Source organism: Mastigoproctus giganteus, chromosome 2 (genome assembly GCF_048544385.1).
Source record: "Mastigoproctus giganteus isolate SK-2022 chromosome 2, ASM4854438v1, whole genome shotgun sequence".
Lineage (NCBI taxonomy): Eukaryota > Metazoa > Arthropoda > Arachnida > Uropygi > Thelyphonidae > Mastigoproctus > Mastigoproctus giganteus.
This window is the reverse complement of record NC_143576.1, coordinates 14,820,821-14,844,005: the sequence shown is the minus strand read 5'-3', so window position 1 is coordinate 14,844,005 and position 23,185 is coordinate 14,820,821. Positions and strand designations below refer to the sequence as shown.

At 35.7% G+C, this 23,185-nt stretch overlaps 1 protein-coding gene across 1 annotated transcript in view; it reads left to right on the top strand.

Annotated features, from left to right (window-relative positions):
* Window positions 1-23,185, top strand: part of tweek (transmembrane protein KIAA1109 homolog tweek) — an 806,203-nt gene that overhangs the window by 308,937 nt on the left and 474,081 nt on the right. The window contains 2 exon segments of the mRNA XM_090388226.1: window positions 17,741-17,959; window positions 18,883-19,069. Of these exon segments, the coding sequence (XP_090244352.1) occupies window positions 17,741-17,959; window positions 18,883-19,069 (406 nt within the window).

Genomic DNA, 23,185 nt, shown 5'->3' with positions numbered 1-23,185 from the left:
AATTTTAGTTTATTAATTTATTTGCATTTATTCTGTATTTTAAGTTTGTTTGGTTGTTAAATTAATCTAAATTTTTGTAGTTAATTTGCAGTTTGCTGTTTAATTTCAGTTAGTAGATATATTTAAAGTTTGGTTTGGCTTGTTGATTGGATGATCAGCATTTAATTTATATTTTGCCTTTCAGTTAATTTGAGTTGTTTTTAGCTTTTGAGATAACTATATTTAAAATGTATTTTCTGTTGTATATGTCTTGATCACTTCTATTGGGGTATTCATGGTTCTTTGCTGTTAGCATGCCATGATAGAAATGCAAGTGTTTGGAAATTTCCACAGCGCCAGTGCCTCTTGAGGAAGATTCTGTTTTTGCTTATTTGCAGATGGCAACTCTTCAGCATTACTGGTTGTAGTTTGTAAATATTTCTTAAATGTGGTATAATAGTGTTTTAACTTTGCAAATCATTATTTGATCACACCACATTTTATTTTTCATTTATAATGAGGAGGAGAATTTTACAAAAAATAGTATTACTTTCAGGAATCACAGGAAAAGTTGCACTGTAAATGATTTTCATACCTTACTCCACTTGTGATAAGTATGGAACTTAAAGCATATGATGCTTCAGATGAGGATACCATGGTATTAGTAGCACAGTGCCTCTTGCAGAGAATGCTTTGATTGTGAAACTACTCCCAGAATGGCGCCTCCTTAGCCAGGTGGGCAGGAGCAGCAGTGCGTAGCACACGCTTCTTGATTAGACCGGGTTCGAGCCCGTGACCACCAAATACGGAGGATGCAGAAAGGTCATGGAATGACCACCGCCATATCCCCAGAGCAATATGGCTTTAGTTGCTGATGCTCCTAAAACCAAATAACAAACAACAAACAAACTCCCAGAATGGAAGCTATTTAGCAGCAGTAATTTGTGATTACAGCGATTGCAAGCATCAGCAACACCATGTAATGTCTGAAAAATGATTGAATGATTTGAGAAAACGGGAATTCCTGGAGTGAAGCAAGGCATGTAGATGACAAACACCTTTAGGATTAAGGCACCTCCATAGCCAGGCGGGCAGGAGCAGCAATGCATAGCACACGCTTCTTGATTAGACTGGGGTTCGAGCCCGTGCCCACCAAATACGGAGGATGCGGAAAGGTCAGGGAATTACCACCACATATCCTCGGAGCAATATGGCCTTAGTTGCTAATGCTCCTAAAAACCAAAACAACAACGGTGCTACTGCAGTTGGGATTGGTGTACCAGAAGACACATGTGACATCAAGATGGCTGGATATCAAGACAGCTTGTAAGGTGTTGTGTAATGCTTTGTGGTTCTACTCATACAAATTTCACAGCAGGCAACTATTGGTGATTAGTATTAGTAATTGGCTGCATGGTGCAAGAAAACCTATGGCTTGTGCTGCACCAGCCAAAAAAAAACCCCGAATAAAACAATGATAAAAAAAAAAAATAATAAATAAATAAATAATAATAATTAATAAAAGAAAAGGAAATTAAACCTATAATCCTATGCGCGTCCCTCACCCGAAGGTACTATCCAGATGACCTTTTAATATCCCCAAACTGTCAGCCTCTACCACCATGTAGGCAACCTATTCCAGTAATTTACAACTTGCTGGCTAAAATAAAACTTCCTGCAGTCCAATCTAAACATCCCCCCCCCCCGTAACTTGAATTTATGTCCCCTAGTTCTAGCATCATTTATAATCTTGAAAATTTCATCCTCATTCATTTTACTGATACCTCTCAGTGCCTTGGTGCCTCCGTAGCCAGGTGGGCAGGAGCAGTAGTGCGTAGCACACGCTTCTTGATCAGACCGGGGTTCAAGCCCGTGACCACCAAATACAGAGGATGCGGAAAGGTCAGAAATGACCACCGCATATCCCCGGAGCAATATGGCCTTAGTTGCTAATGCTCCTAAAAAAAAAAAAAAACCAAATAAATAACTCAGAGCCATAAACACCTCAATCAAATCTCCTCTAAGGTGTCTAGTTTCTAAACTCTGCAACCCACATATTTGAAGTTTTTCTTCATAAGGACGCCCTTTTGCCGATCTCACCAGGTGAGTTACCCGTCTTTGCACCCTTTCAAGAAGCTCGTTGCTTTCTTTAGGTGCGGTCTCCATACTTAAACACAGTATTCCAAGTGTGGTCTAACAAAAGCCTTATATAATGGGATTATCACGTCCCTATCTCTACTTGCAAAAGTTTGATAGATCATCGATAGGACACCATGGGCCTTCCTTACAACCTGTTTACAATGTTCAGAGAATTTCATGTCTGACCGTATTGTAACACCCAAGTCCGTTTCCTCCATAACACCCAAGTAACACCCAAGTCCCTGATGATATATTCCCTATTAAGTCCCTATCTTAACACCCAAGTTCCTGATGAGGAAAGATGACTGATATTTGCTATTATGGATCAAGTGCCCAAGAAACATCCATTGAAGAAATGAAGCCCATTTCAAATTAAATGGGACTGTGTGACTTAAGGCAAAACCTGCAGAATTTGAATCAGGGTTACTCTTTGCATTGCAGTGAATTCCCTTATATGCAATTAAGGTTACTCTTTGATGTAGTTTCATGCTAACTGCATTATCAACTTATTCTTTTTCTGAATAAAACTTTCCTATTGGATTTGTAACATTTTCAGTTACCACCCAAGTACTGTTAGAAACTGTTGTTGCTCTACAACTGAAATAGTGAGATTGCCCAGAAACAATAGTTTTTATAAGGTGGAGTACCTCTTCATATTGTGAGAGCTGTACAAGAACTATTGCAACAGCGTTTTACTACTGAAAGGGTGATGAGTGGATCATTTCTCACAGCACTACTCTGGGGTTACCTGAAAGACAGTGTGTATCATTGCAGCAATCCTGACCCAGCATCACACAGCATTTGAGAAATATCACCCTTCATTCACGACAGACTTTAATTAGTTCCCTCCCCCAGAAATAAAAACATGGATTTTAGATAAAGGCAGAAAATAATATAAGAAATGCTTTTATTAAAATAAAAACACGCAATCAACTCAAGTATATTTTAGTTAATAATAAGAATGCTAACAGCTTGGAGCATAATAGGTGAACTGCAGAAATTTCTGCAGACTGATCTTAAACATGGCAGATCGATAAGTAACTGACCAACCACATTTGTTGCTGCCATCCACAGAGAATACTGCAAAAAAATGTGTTGAGTTAATGACTGAAGCACCTTTTGAAAAAGTTTGAGGGGAACAGAGGAACTCGATGCAAAGAATAATTTTTGACATCATGTACTTAGATTTCAGTAAATCCTTTGTGCAACATGTACACTTGTATGAATTGAGCAATGGGGCATTAGTACCAGGCTACTACTACTATGGGTAAAGGGATGGTTAAGTGGTAGGAGAAAAAGAATGATTATAAATGGCTACTGTTCTTCATGAACTAATATGATGAGTGGGTTCCAAAGAGGTTAGCATTGGATTCCTTACCTCTTTTTATTTTTCTTAATGATATTCATGTAGGTATTTCAAGTTTGTTGCCTAAGTTTACTGATGAAACTAAGGTATTCATAGTCATTAATGACAGTAATCTGGGTATGCCACATCAAAAGGATCTAGATGAACTAAGCAGGTGGGCTGTAAAATGGCATCTGAGGTTTAATAGTGATGAATGCAAGAAACTGCATTTGGGTAGCAATAATTTCATAATAACATACCATTTGTGTGGCACCAAACGCAAAGTAGTTGATAAGGAAAAAACTTGGGAGTAATTTTGCAGTCTGACATTAAATCTCTGAGCAGTGGAAACAGGCTGATAGAACAGCCCATGGGGATCTGTCAATGATATACAGGAATTTTTCCAGCAAGGACAAAGAGGTTTTCAGTAAAGTATTGTGCCACAGAGCAAAATGAAAAGAAAAGAAAATAACAGGTTGCAGGTAAAAATGTTAATATATTTTTATATTGACAAAGAGGTAATCATCCCATTGTATAGGATAGTGGTTAGTCCAAATCTGGAACAGTGTATACAGATATGGGAAACTCCTTTTAGCATGGACATAGACCTGTTGGAAAGGATGTAGACATGAGCACAACAGCATGCTTAGTTCAGAGGCTCATTCTTTCCAAGAATGACTGGGATTCTGTTAATTACCATCTCTAGAAACTAGTCATCTGCATGGTTACCTGTGTGAAGTGTAATAACTTTAAAAGGGTTAATTAAACTAATTACTGTTGGCATTTTTACTTTTTTAAAGATGAAATATACACAAAGCAATAAATTTAAATTGTCTAAGGATGGTTGCAGAACAGATATGGACATTTTTATTCAGACAAAGAGTAATCAGTTGTTGCAGATAATATTATTATATATAATTATATATTATATTATATTATATAATGTATTCAAACTGTTTACCTCCACACCTAGTTGTGTGGTGGATAATTTGAATTTCAGGAAGGTTTGTACACATTATTGGAAGGAAATGGTGTGTGTGTGTGTGTGAGTGTGAGAGAGAGAGAGAGATATTTTCGGGCTCTGACGTACTTACAAGGGGAAACTTACTGATCTTTTGCTTTAGGTTTTTCACTGTGTACTGAATAAGTTGTCAATGAAGAGTTTATATAGGACTCTTGTATCAAGTACAGTAGACTTACGAAATAATGGCACCTTCGGTGATTCAAGGTGCCGTTATTTTGATTCTTCTGTTATTTAGAAAGTTTTATTTTTAATGTATTTAATGCAGAAATAATGAGGCCAAATAAGAAATAGAGATTAAGAATGCAATTTTATTAACTGCACATAAAAAAACAAACAAACATGTAGGTAATCCAGTGTTATATTCTGCCATTAATACACTTCTGCCTAAGCCCCGTTCTATTTTCTTTATTATATGAAGTTTAGTTTGTGCGAGTAGCACATTGGTATCGTCACCATCCTCCCCACAACTGGTGGAAAAGGCCCAGGTTTGAATCTCGTAGATGATGCAAGGAGCTTTTATTGGCTTTTTTCACTCTGTGGCTGAGTTAGTGGATCTCAGGTGTAGATAGCAAAGTTTACCCCCGGAAACTGGGGTTTTTCGTCCAGCAAAACAGGCAAATCAACCACAGAACACATGCAATTTACAGACACAATACACATGGGTATATGAATTAGCATTCTGGGTGAACCTAATGTAATACAGCAGGCCCCCGTTATAACGCGGTTCGCTTTACGCTGATTCGCTATAACGCTGTTCTTATATTATAACCTGTATCTGACTATAACGCTGTCACAGATCACTATAACGCTCTTTTACAGATTACATTTTTGACATATTTAACGAAATCGTTTCATTTGATGGAGTCGATAGCTTGAAAATGAATAGCAAAACAGCATTAAAACGTTTCCCACGCCGACTTGAGCAATTTCCCACGCTCAGTGAAATTTTCTCTCACGCTAATTTAAGTAGTCACTTGTTACATAGTTCCGAGATCAACATTTTAAAAATGATCAAATATATTGCTTGTAATATTTGCATTATATGCATTTATCCGAAGTCTAGTTAGTCATCACTCAGTACAGTATTAGACATCGTGCGTAACGGACAGTTTACTTGAACATTGTATCATAATTAATTCAACCAACGCAGTTATATTTTCGAAGAGCTAATAATGACCGACAGGAATGAAAATGCAACAACGTCTGGGCGCGGTACGAAGACTATAAATGTAAGAAAAAGACTGAATTTGAAAATTAAATTAGACGTTTTGAAGCGAATCGATTCCGGTCAACGACAAGCGGATGTGTGCCATAATTTAGGACTCGCAAATTTAACTGTAAGAACAATTATGAAAAAATAAAGAATTAATTTTAGTAGCGGGAAAGATAGCTGTTCCACTGCAAGCAACTAGGACTAGACCGGCTATTAGGATTGAAATGGAAAGACTAATTTTTTGAAGATAATATTCCAATGCAGAATTCAGTTAAGTTAAATATTAAAAAGAGAGAGAGAGAGAGAGAGAGAGAGAGAGAGAGAGAGAAAGAGATTACCCAATACGATGATCTGAAGAAAACTCGCCTAAAAAAAAAAAATGTGGAACCATTTAAAACTGGTAGAATAGATTTAAAATCCCGGGAGAAGCCGCTAGTGCAGATTAAGGAGCCGAAACTTTCAAAAAAGAACTTGTTAAAATTATTGAAGAGGGGTATTATGTGTTATACTTCTCAACAAGTTTTTAACATAGATGAAGCAGGACTTTTGTGGAAACGAATGCCTAAAAGAAGTTTCATATTGAAAGAACAAAAAATATGCCAAGTTTCAAAGCGGCGAAGGATCGGTTGACTTTATTGTTGGGTGGTAACGCTGCGGGCCATTTAAAATTAATACCCCTTTTAGTTTATTTGGAAGAGGGCCAAAGTTCAACTCAAAATCCACACATTTTTCATGATTAAATTCATCCATTAAATTAAATCAATTAAATTCATTATTTTAATTGGAATTTTGTTTACTTTTGAGACTCAAGTAGTTACCACATAATTATACGTATGTAATGCAGAATATTTTATATGTGCAAATATTTGAATATTAAATATTTTGACCGACATTTGTGCATCTTTTCATTACCGTTTATTATTGATTAGGAAATATCCTATGGCACCGACTGCAGCTCACAAATGCATATGTTACCTTATGGGAAAGCGGCGCTCGCTTAGCGAGGATTCACTTAGCGCTCTGTTTTTCCCGAACGAACGATCAGCGTTAAGCGGGGGTCACCTGTAGTTTGGATTATATCAAGTTTGCCACTAAGCGTTTTTCTTTTCTTCTCTGTATGAGGTTTATTAACTTTAGGAGCCATAGTGAGGGGTTTTTAATTTAAAATAAATGTAAAACAGTGGTAAAATCGGTGATATCAGTACAGAGTTCACTTTCAAAGTGGTGAACGTAAACAAATACAGTAATCACATGACTTGGCGTTTTCTTTTTTCAGCACTGCGAGACATCTGTCGTAGCCGAGTGGTAAGGGTGTGCAGGTGCAGTAGCACTCGCTCTTTGAGTGGACCGGAGTTCAAGCCCATGAATACTAAATATGATTAACATTTATATTGATGATTTATTGTAAACTCCACTGATCTGGTGGTCATGCCGGCTTATAAACAAGAACATTTACTTATTTAGTTATCTGCACTGTATGTATACATCCCATCTCAATGTGCTGGTTTTCTAATGTGCCTTTATTTCAACAGTCTACTGTATTACCATTTACAGAGAAATTTTATTTGTCTAACCTGCAAGTATTCGTAAGAGTGATTGAAAAGGTTGGGATAATCCTACATGAAGGGGTTTTATTCCATGTTAAACATTATAGTATTTTTTATATTGACACAAAGGCCTTTATAGCATTTACTTATGCTTCTATAGCAGGAGTTCTTAAAATTTTAAAACTTGTGCCCCCCCTTAAAATATTTCCTAAATTTCATGTGCCACTTTAAAATATTTCACAAATTACATGTGTCACCACATCTTCCAGAACAAGTTAAACAGATTTACAGTTAAACAGATAAACAGATTTTGCAATCCACACTTTGGGAACTATTGTTGTTTAGTAATCTCATTGGGATATTTTTATGTTTCAGTTGTAGCACCACATTCACTGTTCCTCCAAACTTTTTCAGTGTTCAATCACATTGCATTTCAGACAGGAAACTAACAGCATGATCACTTGGTTATTTTAAGATCAAAACTCATGGAATGATGTTCAGCAATTAAACAGCATCAGGAATATTAAAAAATTTGGTATTGAAGGATAACTTTGGACATGACAGAAGGTTGAGCTAGATGGGGGATGAATTTTTATAAATATAAAATGGGAAATAATACTTTTATAGTCAGATGTTAATGATGGATCCAAATTAAATATTAGATCAAGAATATTATTATTTGTATGGTGAAATTTCCAATTTGTTATAAGTCAGAAACTTCAGCTAATGAAGATCTTATAATAAATTTTTGTGATAGATGTTAGTTAGAGAGAAATTTGTTACTTTGTGAAAAGGAAGGTTATTGTCACCAACAATAGTTGTAGCTATTTTCATTTCAACCTATGTTAAATCATTATATTCATGAAGATTTGAGATAGGTTGGGATTGTATTTTTACATTTAACTGTCCCATTTAGTATTAGTATTGGTAGCATGATGCAAGGAAGCAACGCTTACATAGCACCCTCCTTCCAAAAAAAAAAAAAAAAAAAAAAAAAATTATCCATGTCATTTATCCATTCTTGTTAATAATATGTCCAAACCTTTCAGTTTATCCAAATTACCCACTTCCACAACACTGGGAATTTTTCCAACAATCATTTACTACTCTTTGCCTGAATGCAAATTTCTTTGCAACCATCCTTTTTCAATTTAAATTTATGTTCTCTTATGCATGTCATCTAAGAGGGAGTAAATGTGCCTTGACCTTTTGTGCATTATACACTTCAGTTTGGTCTCCATGCTGTTGCCTAATTTCCAGCGATTGTAATTTGTAGAACCCCAGTCTTTCTTGGTAAGAATATTCTTGTGCTTTTTGTGCTCCAGTAATCCTGTTGCTCTTCTCTACACCATTTCCACCAGATCTGTGGCCTTCCTAAAATGAAGAGAACAATTATTAATTGGTCATTGGAAGACCAAATCTGGTCTGGAATACTGCAAACTTTATACAATGGAGTAATTACCTCTTTGTCCCTGCAGATAGATCCCATAGGCTGTTCTAGCAGCTTGTCTGCTCTACTCAGAAAATTTTATGTCAGACCACAGTTACTCCTAGAGCTCTTTCCTCATCAACTACATTGAATTTGGTGATACTCAAATGGTATGTTATTCTGGAAATACTGTTAACCAAATGATATGTTATTGTGAGTTTACTCTTAACCAAATGGTGTATTATTCTCGGATTATTGCTACCTAAATGGTGTGTTATTCTGGGTATTACCACTTTTTAACCAATTAATTTAGTTTATGTAGATATTCTTGAAGTAGTATCATTAATAAATATTAAAAACAGTAAGGGCCCATCAGTGTCATTGTGGTATCCCCTCTCATCGTATTGGTCCATGAAGAGAAATGGATATTTAAAAACCACTCTATCTCCTGCCATTTATCCATTCCTTTATCCATACTAGTAACTTGCTCCTAATGATACCTTGCTCCAGTTTCTACCACCATCATACATGTGGTATGGTATCAATAACTTCACCGAAATGTAAGTGTGCAATGTCAAAATTATTACTGGTGTCCAGTTTCCTTGTAGAAACCTCATTGTAGATTATCAGATTAGTCAGGCATGATCTGCCTTTAATAAATGCATGCCCTGATTGCTTTATGACTTCATTCCTCTCAAGATGAGTTTGCATTTCTTCTTAAACTATTGTTTCCATTTATTTTCTCTGGCACAGAGGTCAGACTTAAGATCTGTTGTTACCCACATCATCCTTTGAACTATTCTCATAAAGAAGATATATTTGCACATATCCAGTCTAATTTTACTGAAACATCAATGATAACCTACAACAGGAAAAAGAACTTCTGTCATATTCTCCATAAGGAGTTGGTAAAAATTGCCACTCAGTTGGTCATGAATTTTGATCAAAATTCAAGGATTACATTTTTAAATTTTTGTGATGGCTTACTTTAGAGCAAGTGCATTATAGCCTAAGTTGCTGATGCACCGATAAATCTAACAAACAACAACAACTTTAGAGCAGCATACCAAAATTAGTTTAAAATCTTCAAAAAAATCTCAGAATTATTTTGAAACAATTTTAAAAATAATTCTTACACTGCTTTTCATAAAGAATCATTATGTAGACTACATGGAAAAGAAAAAAATGAGGGACTATATGAGGAGAGTTCAAAAAAAATTTGTATTCACCCAGAAGTTTGAAGAAGGGTGATAGAAGGTTGAAACAAACACCATGTACAGGTAGTTCTTGACTTTACGAGTTAAATTCATTCCTATCGCTCTTGTAAAGCGAAAACTCATAAAGCGGTAATTGATTTCTCATGGATATAAGGTTAAAAATAGGGGTTACGTTCTCAACAATGAAATTAGTTAGCTAATTAGTTTGTTAAAAATTAAGCTAAGCTATACATACGATCTAGTTATTACATTACAGCACATAAGGACTCCTTAAAAAATCAAGAGCTAATTAGTTTGTTTATACAATGATTGATTTATCCAAAGAAATGAAAATGTAGCCTGTAAAATCAAGCAAATTATAATAATAGAGAAATTATTTATGACTTACAAATGTTAAAGAATGTTTATTCTTCATCATCATCGACTAAATGCACACTCGTCGATCACTCATTATTGGCTCGGCACTCGGTGGTTTGTTGCACAAGGAGTCATCGTCTTCAGAAATGTTTCAAGAGGCGTTTGTTTCCAAGACAATCTTCTTTTTTAATTATAAATTTCATGATTGCATGCATAAGCATTTTTTAACGGCACACACAAATTGCAATCAACATGATTTGCGTGGAGTAGCAAGTTTAAAGTTTACGAAGCTTTAAAAAAAGGAACGAAGAGAAGATTCTGAAAATTTATTTATGTTTTTTTATACGATTGAAGATTTCAGTAAAGGGGAAACACATTTCATCATAATAATACAAAAAACCACACAGTTCCAGCTATCGGTATTTTCGCAAATGCAAGAAGATCAAGTTTACTACCCGTTTATAATTGCTTACAGTAACAGAAAAGTCCAGTAAACCGGAAAGTGCAAATTGTTTTTATAGTTTTATGGTCGTGACCTCCAGAAATGTGCTTTAGAAAAATATCACAAAGGCGTTTAAAACTGATTCTTATAACAGAACATATGATAATGATGAAAGTGTAGTGCATTTTAATGATTTGAATTGGTAACTAATACAGTTTACAAACCATGCTCACGACCTTTTATATGGCCTTAAGGTCAAGCTCGTGACCTTAAAAATGACATTTTAGAGAGATAAATACTGTAGCTTAGTTATACAGTGAAAATTTCAACTTCTGAGATCTTGAAACGAATTATCAAAAAACAGTGTGTTATTGGGTTCACATTACGATATTTTAATGATACGATGGTATCTCTGGAACTGATTAATATCGTAAAGTGGGGTACACTGTATTGTATAGCTACACACGTGTAGCTATACAATACAGTGGTTTGGAATGTGGTATTTATGAATGTTTAGCATTCATTTTTTGCAATTAATGTTGATATTTTCGATTTTGTTGATACTTGATACTTGGGGGGGAAAAACTCGTAAACCCGGGAACTTGTAAGGTGAAAACTCGTAAAGCGAGAACTGCCTGTATTACACTTTTTCAACATAGTCATCAACAAAATGACACATTTTTGCCACCTCTCAATACACTTCTGCAGGCCAATTTTGTAGAAGTTTTCTGACTGTCCTTGAAATCATGACTTGGCAGCAGAAATCACCTCATCATCAGCAGCAGAGTCTAATCCATGAAGAAAGGACTTCAGGGCAAATATTAGCAGAAGAAATCTTAGAGTGGAAGGTACATTCGTGGGCACACTTCACTGCAGCATGGTTTTTTTTTTTTTTTAGGAGCATTAGCAACTAAGGCCATATTGCTCCGGGATATGCGATGGTCATTCCCTGACCTTTCCGCATCTTCCATATTTAGTGGTGATGGGCTCGAACCCTGGTCTAATCAAGAAGCGTGTGCTACGTACTGCTGCTCCTTCCCACCTGGCTACGGAGACGCCACTGCAGCATGTGAGGAATGTGCAGGGGTATTATCGTGGAGCAGATGCACACCTTTTGACAGCTTTCCTCAACTTTTTTTCTTTTATAGCAACATGTAGCTTTATGAGGTGGTTATAATAATAATACTTTTCAGTACAGTATGGTTCTTTTGAAGGTAATCTTTAGTATTACACCATATTGATCCCAAAAAACTGACAGCATCACCCTGCCAACACTTAGTTGCACCTTTGCTTTTTGGGGGAGTGGTGATTCTGCATGGTTCCATTGTTTTGACATTTGTTTAGTTTCAGGATCATAGTGATGGATTCAAGTTTTATCCATGGTGACTTGCAATGAAAAAACCTCCTTACTTTTCTTGGCACATCAACAACATTTCATGTGCACATTGTACCCTTTTCTTCTTCTGGTAAGAAGAAGAAGGAAAGGGCACAATGTTTTGAAGAAGTATGAGAACCCATATAGCAGATGCTTTAATCATATGCAACCATTGATGGATGATGTTCTCCACAGACCCTACACTAATTTGGAGCTCTGTAGCTAGTTCTTTGATGCTAATATGGCAGTCTTTCAGGATTAATGCCTCAGTTTTTGCAGTGCTCTTCTGTTGCAGCACCCTGAGATTTCTTCATCATGCACTGAGGTTATTTTACATTTGAATTGTTTATACCAATGTCAAGCAACATGGTAACCTGGTCAGTTGTTTCCATAAACAACGACCATTTCTTCTTGGATTGTTTTGGGTATTTGCCTTGCTGGAAGAGGAACTGAATCACTGATCTGTATTCTGTATTCATAATGGATCTGTTTCTGTATCCACAATGGATAAAGTGGAATATTTTATCCATTGTGACACTTCACTTCATTCATTGCTGCAAAGAAAAAAACTGAATTGTCAGATTGAAACCAAAATTTGTGTGGTTGCTATAGTGATTTCAAGGTATTAAACAAAAAAAAAAAAAAAATCAACTTTCTACTACTACTACTTCTGGGTGACTACAACTCATTTTTGAATCCCCCTTGTAATATTCTTATGTGTAGCTGTTAGCATTACTATATGCCAGGGGTGGCCAACTTAATTTATGATGTGATCTACTTTGTTTCTTCAAAATGCGCCGTGATCTACCATCTCAAGTTTCATTGCACATGGTTAAAAAAAAAAAAGTTAATCATATTGAAAAACGTTTATAAATTTTAAAATTAAATACAACTCAGAATTCTTATTTTAAATTCATACATACATAAATTTTTAATTTATGTTAAGTTCATGTCTTCATGTCATCTGCAAACCTTTCAAAATCGGGGATATACTGTGATAAGGCCAACAGTAAAGAATCTTCTGTATGCAAGTTAGTAAGAGTAGAGCAATTCTTGGTCTTTGTTTGTTTCAAATACGAAAAGGCCAATTCACATAGATATGTAGAACCAAAACAGCAGTTTAAAAGTTTACTGCACATTTTTTTACAGTTGGGTACTTTTCTTGGCAAATATATTTCCAAAAGTCTGATGATCTGGCTTTTAGGAAGATATCGTTTTGCAATGTATTAATTTCATTTTCAAGTAATATTTCCTCCATGTGAAAAACTCAGCGATTTTTTTCTGCAATTTGTTTCGTATCTAAGTCGACATTAAATGATAAGAAATATATTGAACAATTTCTTCAGTTGTTTTAAAATCGCTGAATCTGGTTTAAAAATCATCCACAACTTTCTCAATTTCAGAAACATTTCTCACTATTAAATTCAAAAACAATATATATTTGCAAAATGATTGAATTTTTGTTCTTTTAGGTCCTTAGCCATTGCCAAAAATTGATATTTATATGCAGAAATACTACTAATATATCACCACATTTTTATTTTTACCTTGTAATTCCAAATTCAGGTCGCTTAATTTACCAGTAAAATCTGCCAGAAGAGCCAGCTCATACAACCACTCCTTATCTTGTAGCTACTGATAATCATCTCCCCTTTGATCAACAATTTTTTAAATTTCATTCAGCAAATTTCGAAATCTCTGTAGAAACTTACTCCGATTTAGCCACAGATGTGAGATCTGTGTGTAATATCAGATCTCATTCATTTTCATCGAGTTGCATTTTGAAAAGTCTCCTTTGAAGAGATTGTGCTCTGATGGAATTCATGATTTTGAAAGCTATGTCCATAATTAAGTTATTAATATTAAGTAAGCTAAATAAGAATTCGACGCCATACACTATGCTCTCCACAATGTAACTGCGCAAATTTTCACTTTTAGTATTTAATCTTTTGCTGACTAACACTTGTTGGTGGATGATACAGTGGTAACTCAAAAAATCTGGGAATCCATCATCCTTTTGGCACAATGCGAAATTAAGATGCTCTGTCATCATTTTGGCTCCATCTGTTGTTATTGATATGAGCTGAAATAGTGGTAATTTAATTTTTTCAATAAAAATTTTTTAATGCGCTAAATATATCAAGACCTCTAGTTCTTTCTTTTAACAAAACCATACCCAGCAGTTCTTCTCTAGTGGCAGAATCATCGAAAACTATATGAAGAAAAAACGAGCAATTGAGCTGCATCACTGATGTCTGTAGATTCATCCAGTTGTAAAGAAAAGGACACACAATTAGCAATATGAGCACGCAATTGTCTGCTCACATTTTTACTCATTTTTTTCAATGTGTCGCATCACAGTATTTCAACATAATAATTGCAGATCTTGAAGAGCACTTTTAATTCCATTTTTGTTCTTAAAATTTTCAAGAAGAGAATCTGTTATTTATAAAAATGGATCTTTGATGAATTGACAATCAGAAAATTGTTTGCATTTTTTTGCAGGAAGATGACTCACTTTAAATGATGCTACAGTTTCTGCTTTAGATTGTAAGTTAGGTGTCACGAAGAAATTTTGTTGTGCGAATAATCTGGATTTAAGTTATTTTAATTTATTTTTTTCTAAGGTCACTGTTAGGTGGAAAATCCGATTGCTATTTACCACGGAGTGCGTTGAAGTGCCCTTTTAAATTTCCTTTTTTGGGTATAGCCATGGTAAAATAACAACAACATTTTTCTTTTATCATTACAAAAAAGTATTCTAGTTCCCACTCTTGCTGAAAATGATACGTTTTACTCTTTTTTGTAGTATTTATTTTTAATCAAAGGGTATTAAATTAATGTATAAGTACTGTCCAGTTATTAATATTAAGTAAGCTAAATAAGAATTCAACACATACCCTATGCTCTCCACAATGTAACTGTGTGAATTTTTAGTTGACAAGCCTAGCGGTTGCACAGTGACAAGAGTGGTCATGTGGTTCAACGGATTTTAATAAGCATATGCAGTGGGGTGCATAATAATAATAACATTTAGATTTTGACTAATCTATTTTTATATATATTTTAAATTCGTCGTGATCTACCGAAATTAAAGTGACGATTGACTGGTAGATCGCAATAGACTTGTTGACCATCCCTGCTATATGCATATCTAGCTAGTTAAAACTTGCCAAAACCTGTAGCAAATTTCACTTGCAGTCATCTGCACTCCTCTGCAATTGAAGCAGTGCATTATAGCCTAAGTAGCTGATACACCAACAACATATATTGAAGCAAAAAAAATATATATAACAAATAAATATGATTATTTTTCAGATATTTTCCCATGATTTTAAATTTAGAAAAGGTTGGTTCATTCTTAAGGTGTGGAGGTGGGGGAATAGAGCGGATGCTTTCCTTGTTAGATTTTCTTCTGTGTGATTCTCTCAGAGAAATACTTTTAGCCCTAATAAAATAAAGGAAAAAATTAACATTGTGTTTTATGTATGGTCACTTTTTTCATTGATTCTTTTAGGCATATCTAGCATATCAAAAGTCTTTGTTTGCTTTTGTCTTTAATTGTGTTTTATAAAGTTATGTTTCAGTATACAAAATCTTTATTCTCTTAGGTTTAATTAGTATTTCACATCATTGTTGAAAAATAATGTGTTTGAATTGATGCTGTTGTAGAAACAGCATCCCAGTTACTGATGAAGTAGAACAGAAAGTACCACAAAATATCCGAACAGGATTTGTAATTTTTTCTAATAGAAGTAAAGGCAGTTTTTGAGTGTGCAGTGTAAAGTTCTCCAATGCCTCATAATTCAAAATGGGACTTTGCAAAGTTCTGGCCTTAAAGCTTCAGACTATAAAAAAGTCACTGTAAGCAAAAGCTAGAAACAGAAACTTTATTATTGAAAGCCCTCAGCCATGTAGTAAGAATGCATCTTCTTTGGCGCCTCTGTAGCCAGGTGGGCAGGAGCAGCAGTGCGTAGCACACGCTTCTTGATTAGACTGGGGTTCGAGACCCTGACCACCAAATACGGAGGATGTGGAAAGGTCAGGGAATAATCACTGCATATCTCCCAGAGCAATATAGCCTTAGTTGCTAATGCTCCTAAAAACCAAACAACAAACAAACAATAAGCATCTTCTTTGCATTAATTTTCTGAGCTCTTTGAACTACATTGCTTGAAAAATTAACAGAACACGTAATGTAACCCATGCAGCTTATGATGAAGCAAGACAAAATTTGGCATGGTGATGTTACCATAGAATAACAATGAAATGAGGAGACAGTGAGAAATTTTGGACAGGTATAAGGGATATTTAGAGGGGTTGTATGAAAATAACCAAAAAGGTCACATTACAAAAGTTCATACAAGATGCTCGAAAATATGGTCACATGAAATCAGTATGGCATATGATTCCATCCAATGGCTAAACAGGCCTGACAGCAGTGAACCATGCTCGATATAAGGTTGTCTATAAGATTCTGTGGCATTTTTCCACCAGTGCTAAGCTCAGCAATTGACCGAGGGGTTGGCTGTCTGCATGCAATACAACGCCCAAGGGTATCTCACACATATTTGATTGGATTTAAGTCTGGTGATCATGATGGCCATGGCAGTTATTGGATATCTTCAGTTTCAAGATATTCCTCCGCCACTTGAGCTCTATGTGCAGTAGCATTGTCGTGCCAACTCCCGCTGTAACTGCCTGGCTTCAAGCCATCCAACAGCATAAGCATAAGTCTTAGGCTTCCTTGCACCTTATGGCCATTATTAATACTTATACTAATAGCCTGCCATCTCAAAGAGTCATCTCAACGATGATGATTTGCCATCATAAGCACTGGAGATGTGGCTATCCCATTGAGCAAGCCAAAAATGGGAATGAAGTGGTGTAGTCAGGCAACTCATTTTTTTATAAGCATGAATAATTTGCATAATATGTGACTCTGTAAGGTGGTAGATCAATTTCTATTGGATACTCAGAATTTGCTTGCCAGGTTGCATTTTATATCATCTATTTTCCTTCAGTGACACTGTTCACAATAAAATATTCATGAAAAACATTTTGTTCTATTAATTTTGTCAAGCAGTATATTATTTACAGCTCTACGCCTGTTTTTTTTTTTCACATACAATGAACTAGTTTCTAGCACTAAGAAACACAAAAAAAAACCTATTTACTATATAATATTAAATTTTCTAACTTTTTACGTTCTACACTCCATAACTATCTAAGTATCTGCTGTGTACCTACAGCAGATACTGGTACAACAGTAATATATGCATCTAACATCGGCCATGTATGCATAGCAAAAAAATAGAAGCTATTTCTCTGTGAGCAAATCGAAGCACATGTGCTTTGGTATAGATAGGATATACGTGTAGTATAAATATCACATCAGTGTGAATTATAATTTTCTTCTGGATATCTTTCAATTATAAGGTAGTTGTAAATTTTACATTCATTATATATATTATGTGTGTGACTGAATGTAATGTAAAATGTAACAATCTCTATTTATCTATTGCTAAATAGATAAATAGAGATTAATTATAATCGTGGGAAATTTCAGAATGATCTGTAAATTATAATCAATATATAATAACCAGTTTAACTGATTTTCCCAGCTATTACTAGACTGAAACAGTAATTTTTTTTTGTTTTGTTATATTTTAGAACTGTAGTGAAGATGACTGTAGGAAAATCGCAAGCTTTGTATTCAAGTCAGAATAAAAAAGGTAAAGATCGTAATTCAGCTTTGCTTACTATTGGACCAGTCAGCATTGATATTCCTCAACATCCAGTTGTACTTCATGGGATGATGACACGAAGTAGTAGGCAATTGTCCACAACACTTCAAGAACTCAGAGCAACATGCCAGCCTTCCAGAACTAGGTAAAATAAGTACATAAACTGCAAGATCTTTGACCAGTGATAGAAATTAAACTTTGTGAAACTTTTATTTTGTTCTTATTTGTAAAAGAATAAAAGTTTACCTCAATATGATATGCAGAACACTTCCGTATGATACTCTCCAGAAATTAAAATGAAAACAATTAAAAAATCTTTCATTTCAGTAAGAAATAATTAACAATAATTTAAAATCAAATGACCACAATTAAAAATCAATTTAATGCAATTAAAAATTATTAATTATTAAAAATTAACATTAGTGCATAAAATCAAATGACCACATTTGATTAAAAACCAATTTAACGCAATTAAAATGATTAATTATTAAAAATTAATATTATTGCATAATTTAATTGCATTAAATTGATTTTTAATTGTGTTCATTTGATTTTTAATTATTGTAAATTATTTCTTACTGTAATGTAAGATTTTCGATTTTTTAATTGTTTTCATTTTAATTTCTGGAGGGTATCATACGGAAGTGTTCTGTGTATCATATTGAGGTAACATTATAGCTCTGGTTCATTCTATTTTGTTCTTATATATCAAAAATAGACATTGAAAGCATTTTTTTATTATTATCCAGTTTTATATCAAGTTTTATCACCACCACCACCACCATTATCATCAGATGTAGAATTTTTATTATGAATTTTAATTGGCTTTGAGTTTAGTTTTACAACTGGCCTGTTATTATTTTTTAAATCTGTTTCATTTATTTTTATCTTTTAAAAACTGAAAGATATATTAAAATTATTTTAAATTAATGTTTGGTCATTTGGAAACTGAAAGCACAAAATAACTTTCTTTTTCATTTATGCACTTAACCTTATTAAATAAAAAGTTAGGCCTTTGCTAAGGTTATTTAAATGCCATTTGTGAAACTCTGTTTTGTCCTTTTACAGCCGTCAGTTAGATGAATATGCTACATCATCCCACTCACCACAGCCACTCTGGGAAGCACCATTTCAGCATCGTGTTCCCTCAAATGGCCACGATCTTATTAAACCAATTGTAATCCAGTTTAGTATCATATTGGACAGTTTAACCATAGGAGCTGCCCTTCTTCCTTCACTTAGAGCTCAGTATCAGGTTAGTAGTTAAAATAAAAGGAAATTTCATAAAAAGAAAATTATATTTTTTGATTTACATAATATAAAAAAATTGCAAAAATTATAAAATATATAAAAAATTATTTTTATTTTTTTAATAATAAATAAACAGGATTTTTTTTGTATATTCTGAATTTTTATTTTGTTTATGAGTTATGCCTGTAATTGCAGAACACACAATGCTGCCAAAAGTAACCGACACTTGCATGTTTCAAAGAACATGCAAGTGTCTGGACATCTTTTATTGATGTATTAACTATTAATGTGTTGACCCAATTTTGGCCTTAATTTTACACACTGTATTATTATCTGTGGACTCTAGATCGATTTTGGATAACAAGAAGATGGTATTTTGGTCCATTCTCCTTCAACGCAGTGGTCAATTTAGTTATTGCTTGCTGACATGTTGGCCTGGCTGGGAGCTGATGTTCCATTTTGTTCCAAAGGTTTTCAGTGTGGTTAAATTTGGAACTGCTAATAGTCTGCTGAAACTTTTGCACACCCATTTCTTTAGATCAAGTCCCTGTAGGCTGTGCAGTGAGGCATGACCTTGTCATGCTGAAACAGGAAAGGGCCCTCCATTTACTGCTGCCACAGTGCTCTTTTACCATTCACTGTGGCAGCAGTAAATGGAGGGTCACAGTGCTAGAAGAGCAGAATTGTCCATGTATTCCTTGTGGCAGTTGTTGTTCCAAGAATTACTACTGAGCCGGGTCCAAATCACAAGAAATGGTTTGACAGTAACAGCACCTCAGCCAAAATTCACATTTTGGTGACACACACTGCGAGATAACATTCTCCAGCATCTGCCAGACCAAAACATGGTAATCAGATTGGTAAACTGTATCCCTTGATTCTTTACTCCACAGCACAGCTTTCCAGTGTTCCAGAGGTCAATTACAAGTTGCGTGCCAGGCAAGTTGATACTGTCCATTGCATGCTGTGATATTTGTTTTGTGTGCTGCAGGTTTTCAGCAAAATCTAAATCTGCTGTGCAGCTTCCCACATATCATCCTTGTACTATTGTCAGTTCCTGTGGTCTCCCTGAACTCTCAGTTTATAATATTTGATGAGGACTGACAGGATGTACATGCCACTCTTCTGAGTGCCTTCAGTCTCTTTCCGTCAGTTTCTGCAGTATACTTGAACATTTCCCAGCTGTAGTACTACCATGACATTTCCATTTGGTGATTGCATCAGCCACTGCTGAATTGGGGTTTTGCAGTTGCAAGGAATAGCTTGATCAGATCGATTGCTAATTTGGCATCCTATGATGGCTCCCATTGGAAGTTGCTAAGTGTAATGCTAGATCCATCTATTATATATTTCATCAAATTGCTTACTTCTAGCATGGATACAGTTGCTTTTGTACCTGCTTCTGATATGTGTACAGTATGTATAATTCAGATTTCTCAAATCCCAATGGTGACTAGATATGTTTGGTAGTAGAGTGTACATAACCTAACTTAATGGTGGAAGACAAAGATTCTAGATGTACACAGATAAGAAATTGTTGTTGCATACTAAATTAGGAAATTAATAAAATAACAAGCGTATAAAGGGAATTATGTAAAATAATTGTAATTTAGTTTATGTAAGAAACACACAAACCGATGTTTTTCACATAAAAATTTATATGAGTTTTGTGAAAATTTGTTTATTTAGAACTAATCTAGTGGTAAAACCCACTGTCAAGCTCATTTGATCCTATGTGTTTCTGGATCCACTTTGTTTCCTGCCAGATCATGTCCTCAGGCCAGTATTGGCATTAGAGAATATTGTAACACTTAATTTTATTAGAGCCACATATATATAATAATAATAATAATAATACAGCACATTCAATGGAGACAACTAGATTTTTAATAACTAAGATTAATTCGTAGCTTTCAGGGTAAATGAACCCCTTCTTCAGCAAGTGAATAAATGCATACAGAATGCTAACAATATACAGACATTAGAGATAGAGTAAAATAAATACTAAATGAGTTGTGCGTGCTCAGTTACGCACATGGTTGCAAGATTGTGCAAACATTATTCACTAGATCGATGTTCATTGTTGGTGCACAGTTCGGGATAGCTGCCAGTGTTGTCGAGTTTCAAAACTGTTGATTCAAAGATGGGGTGTAGTCTTGTACCCTTGCAGCGATTTAACGCTTTTGGACAGCTTGATATATTTAACGATTCTAGCCGAAGGTGGTGACGGTAGTGCCAGGATTGGTCAATCACCTCACAATCACGTCTGGGGTTAAGGTCATGATGGGTTGACCAGAAATGTTCCGTGATTGTGGAGTGAGTGATCAGTGTCACCTAGGCGAATCGATCTGTCATGATCTGCAAGGCGATCCTGAAGGCGTCTTCAGCTCTTCCTATATAGCAACTGCCGCAATCGTGGCAAGTTATGCGGTATACGATTCCACTATGTAAGAGAGAGGTGATGGGAGTTTTTACTTTCGAGACCAGAGAATGTAAGCTCCTATCAGGGAGTTATACGCATTTCATGCAGTACTCACATAGGATCTTAGAAATCTGGTCTGACATGCCCGGATAGTAAGGAATGTAGGCAGTAGGCATGCTGTCACGTGGGGAGGACGGCCTTGAATGAGTTGCAAGTTCTTGTGTTTGTAGCAAGCATCTGTCTAATACATGGGTTGGGTACCTACAATTGACTAGGTCATCGCGTGACTCCTAACATTTCTAGTGGGAAATACCAACCATACAGTGAATAACAGCGAGGAATCCCTTCAGCTAATCAAAGAACTTACAGTCACTGACAGCGAGATCAGTGTGTCTTTCGATGTTGTTTACATCTATTCCCGTCCAACAGACCATTGTCTGTACCGGGTGACTTCTAGAGAGTGACCACAACCTATCGAATAGAACATTGCTATCTACAGAGGACTTCTGTACTACCCTCAACCTATGCTTGTCAGGTGGTGTCATCGCCTTTGGCGATTCTCTGTATAAACAAATACACGGTATTGCTATGGGCACCCCTGTCAGCTCCATCATTGCTAACATTGCTATGAAGGAATTAGAGGAATGGATATCCCTGAGCCTGCCTTTACCGATTACAGTGTGGTGCAGATATGTTGATGATATCTTCACCATCATCCCACATGGTTCAGAGTCAACACTGTTAGAGTACCTCAACTCCTTATCACTGTCCATCCAGTTCACTTTGGAGTTAAAAGTGAACAGTTCCCTTCCATTCCTGGATGTTCTAGTGAAGCACCCGGAAACCTTGGTGTACCGTAAGCCAATGTAGTGTGGGCAGTTTACTAACTACAAATCAGCCCATGCCCCTTGCCATCTAAACAGCACTGCACGTGCTCTGTTCCCTCGAGCCTGGAGCCATTCCAGCTCAGAGGAAGCTGGGTGCACCAAGATTTCCAGACTAAGTCAATTGTGGGTACCCAACCCATGTATTAGACAGATCCTTGCTACGAGCACAAGAACTTGCGACTCATCCGAGGCCATTGTCTCCAAGTGACAGTGCCTACTGCCTACATTCCTTACTATCCGGGCATGTCGGACCAGATTTCTAAGATCCTACGCAAATACCACATGAAATCCGTTCAACTCCCTGGTAGTAGCTTATGTTCTCTGGTCTCAAATGTAAAAACTCCCATCGCACCCCCTCTTACATAGTAGAATAGTGTACCACATAACTTGCCATGATTGCGGCAGTTGCTATATAGGGGAGAGCTCAAGATGCCTTCAGGATTACCTCGCAGAGCATGACAGGGTCGCTTAGATGACACTGATCATGCAGTCGTGGAACATTTCTGGTCAACCCATCATGACCTTAACCCCAGACACAATTGTGAGGTGATTGACCAATCCCAGCAGTACCGTCACTGTCTTTGGCTTTGGCTAGAATCGTTGTACACCCCATCGTTGATCCAAAGATGGAGTGTACAAGGCTACACCCCATCTTTGAATCAACAGCTTTGAAACTCGACAAATGCTGGCAGCTATCCCATACACGTCTGTGCACCAACAATGAACATTATTCACTGATCTAGTGAATAATGTTTGCACAATCTCGCGACCATGTATGCTCTGAGCACACACACACAACTCACTTAATATT